The following is a 2,574-nucleotide window of genomic DNA, read 5'->3' as shown; positions in this document are numbered from 1 at the left end:
TTCCTGCTGGAGCCTGACCTGTGGTCATGATGCATGAACCTTTCCAGGTGGAAGAGCTATTTGGTATTAAAAAAACCCCATGATATTTGGAAACCAAAGCATTAAATACTCAGCAACTGTACTTTGGAATGGATTTCCAGTGCTCCACTTGCACACACTGGAAGGAGAAAACCCGTAGGGACAAACTTTTCATATTCCATGGGGAAAATCTCAAAACAAATGAGTTTTAACTGGAGCTTATGTGCTATCATTACCCATGAACTCACAGGGCTCCCAGCATCACTTTGAATCTACTCTGACATCAAGGATGTTTTCTTTCCCACACAACCTTCCAGATTTCCCCAGTTCCCCTCACTACTGTCCTAGAGCCTAAGTGTATATCTGACCTTGTTGCCTTCCCCTTATTTATGTCCACCCTCTCTCCTTCATAAATGCTTGCACTTTCCTTTTGCAACAGTAATGCCTCCTCCCAGCACCCATTCAGATTCTTATTTTCCTCTCTTTCCAAGGTTCAAGCTAGGATGTGGTCATTAAGTCCCTTCTCACTCGTTCTGGAAATGTTGTTTCTAGCTGCCCCCTTCTTCATCAGCAGTCCTTAGACTGGCCCATGTTGGGTTTGAATTATAGAACCCCAAATACATTAATACAAATTAAATAATCAAAGCAAGAACAGATTGTGATCAAAGGAATCCTCCCCTCTTGACTCCCCCCCTCAGCCTTTTTGGTACTTTAGGTGGCTGTGAATTCTAACATCCTGTAATTGCTTCGGGCAGCATGCGAGCAGGACATGCATCCTCAGAGCCTGGGAATCCCTCCTATGATCTAAGTCAGTTCAGTTTAATGGACCTTCCACTCCTCAGCACAGGCATGTCTTGCCCCTACATCATCGCTGCTCCTGGAAGTGGGACCACCAGTTGCAGTGGCATTTGTCACAGCAGCAAAAGTGATGGGCAAGGGAAGAAAGTTGCTTCCACATCAGAACCTAAAAAAAGTAGGGGCAACCCATGCTCAGGGCCAACCCACAATTCTCACTTCCTAGGCATTAGAAACCAGATTTTTCAGAATCTGAAAATCCCCCTAAAATCCTCCAGGAAAAGAGCTAAATGTGTTGTTGATTAGACCTGTGCTAATCAACAGAGCACCTTATCAAACTAAAGGACAGGCCAAAATATGACCCTGATCCCCAATAGCAAATTTGGAAGCCTAATAGCAGAAGTAAGTGAATCTAAACCCTACTCTTAATGTATATGCCTCAGTTAGGTTGATGGATGTAATCGGATTAACAGTGCAGCTTGCTGTGTTCTGCTACATTATCTCAGTGCAGGAGCAGGCCATAATTTACTGCTGGAGTGCTGTCTTTCCAACCTACTTTTCCTCAGGGGAACTGGAATTCAGTTCCCAGCACCTTTCCCCATGCTGACGAATGCTGCGTCTGTAGGTGCATGCGGGAGACTTAGTCTGGGTTAAAATTAATGTCTCATCAGGAGGTGTAAGTGCATAGGAAGGTTGAATTTAATTGTAAATGAAGAAAGAAGTATTAGTATTGACATCAAAACTGCATGGTGGCAGAAGTCTTTAAGAAGAAGGTGAAGGATGAATCTATAAAAATGTCCGTTTCTTGAGAGTGCAGGTGTTACCTTCTGAAACAGAGAGCTCAGCCAGTTTGTGTGGCAGATCTGAAGTCCCAGCACCAGCAGGAGAGCCCAGAATATCTGGTAAGGCGTTCCGGCGACCTGCCCGTCCTGATGCTGCAAAATCTGTGACCACAGGCTCCACATCAGTCATTGCTGGCTCCTTTCCTCATAGCAACATCTGCATATGGAAGAAACATAATAAGAAAACAACTGAAGCCTACATGGATGCTAATCACCTGCTCAACAATACAATAGCCATAGGCTTTGACCAGTGTTTTTTTTTATTACTATTAAAAGCCTTTTATTCAATACTGAGTGCTTAAGCTTTATTTGTACCTCAGAAAAAAAATAAAAGAATCTTTCTGCATGTCCTTGAGTTGCCATCTGCACATCAGATGAGCACAATGAACAGCTCTGTACCTACAAGACACCTGTGGATTGGGACAGCGACAGCCCTTTCTGGCAGCCACTTGTATGTCTTTTTAAGACCTGATCCCTCATTTTAAGCCATGGTTTTGCCATACAATCACTCAGAAGGGAACTGAAGCTCTCCTTTGTCATACTGTCTCCAAGCATCAAAGCATATTTTGTTTATTATGAGTCTTCCTTAGTTTCTTACTTAGAATCTTGCTAGAACAAACTCCTTTCACCAACAAGCATATTATGCATAAGAGCCCCTCAAAACTAAACTAAAATTCTTCATAAAATTTCTTTATCCCACAAATATCAAACCATTTGTTTTCCTCCGTTCCTTGTTAGCTTGGTTTAACCTCGTCTTGTGCATTTAACTTTTACCTAATAAATAATTGAATCCTGGAAATAATTGAGCCAACAGTGCTCTGCTTCCTCAATCCCTGCCTTAAAGCCCATTGAATTGAATGGGAAAACTCCTGCTGACCAAAAGGGGCTTTGGATCGGGCACAGAGGTCTTTGCAGGGTC

General features: G+C 42.9%; 1 protein-coding gene across 1 annotated transcript in view; it reads right to left on the bottom strand.

The window, feature by feature from the left end:
* PKIB (protein kinase (cAMP-dependent, catalytic) inhibitor beta) overlaps positions 1-1,785 on the bottom strand; it is a 4,948-nt gene extending 3,163 nt beyond the window's left edge. Inside the window, exon 1 of the mRNA XM_009999097.1 lies at positions 1,638-1,785. Coding sequence (XP_009997399.1) covers positions 1,638-1,785 — 148 coding nt within the window. The remainder of the gene's footprint in view (positions 1-1,637) is intronic.
* Positions 1,786-2,574: the final 789 nt, after the last annotated feature.

The sequence above is a fragment of the Chaetura pelagica genome, unplaced genomic scaffold, assembly GCF_000747805.2.
Source record: "Chaetura pelagica isolate M959 unplaced genomic scaffold, ChaPel_1.0 scaffold90, whole genome shotgun sequence".
In the NCBI taxonomy this organism is placed as follows: Eukaryota; Metazoa; Chordata; class Aves; order Apodiformes; family Apodidae; genus Chaetura; species Chaetura pelagica.
Note: the sequence above shows the minus strand (reverse complement) of the source record. Positions and strands in the feature narration are given on the sequence as shown.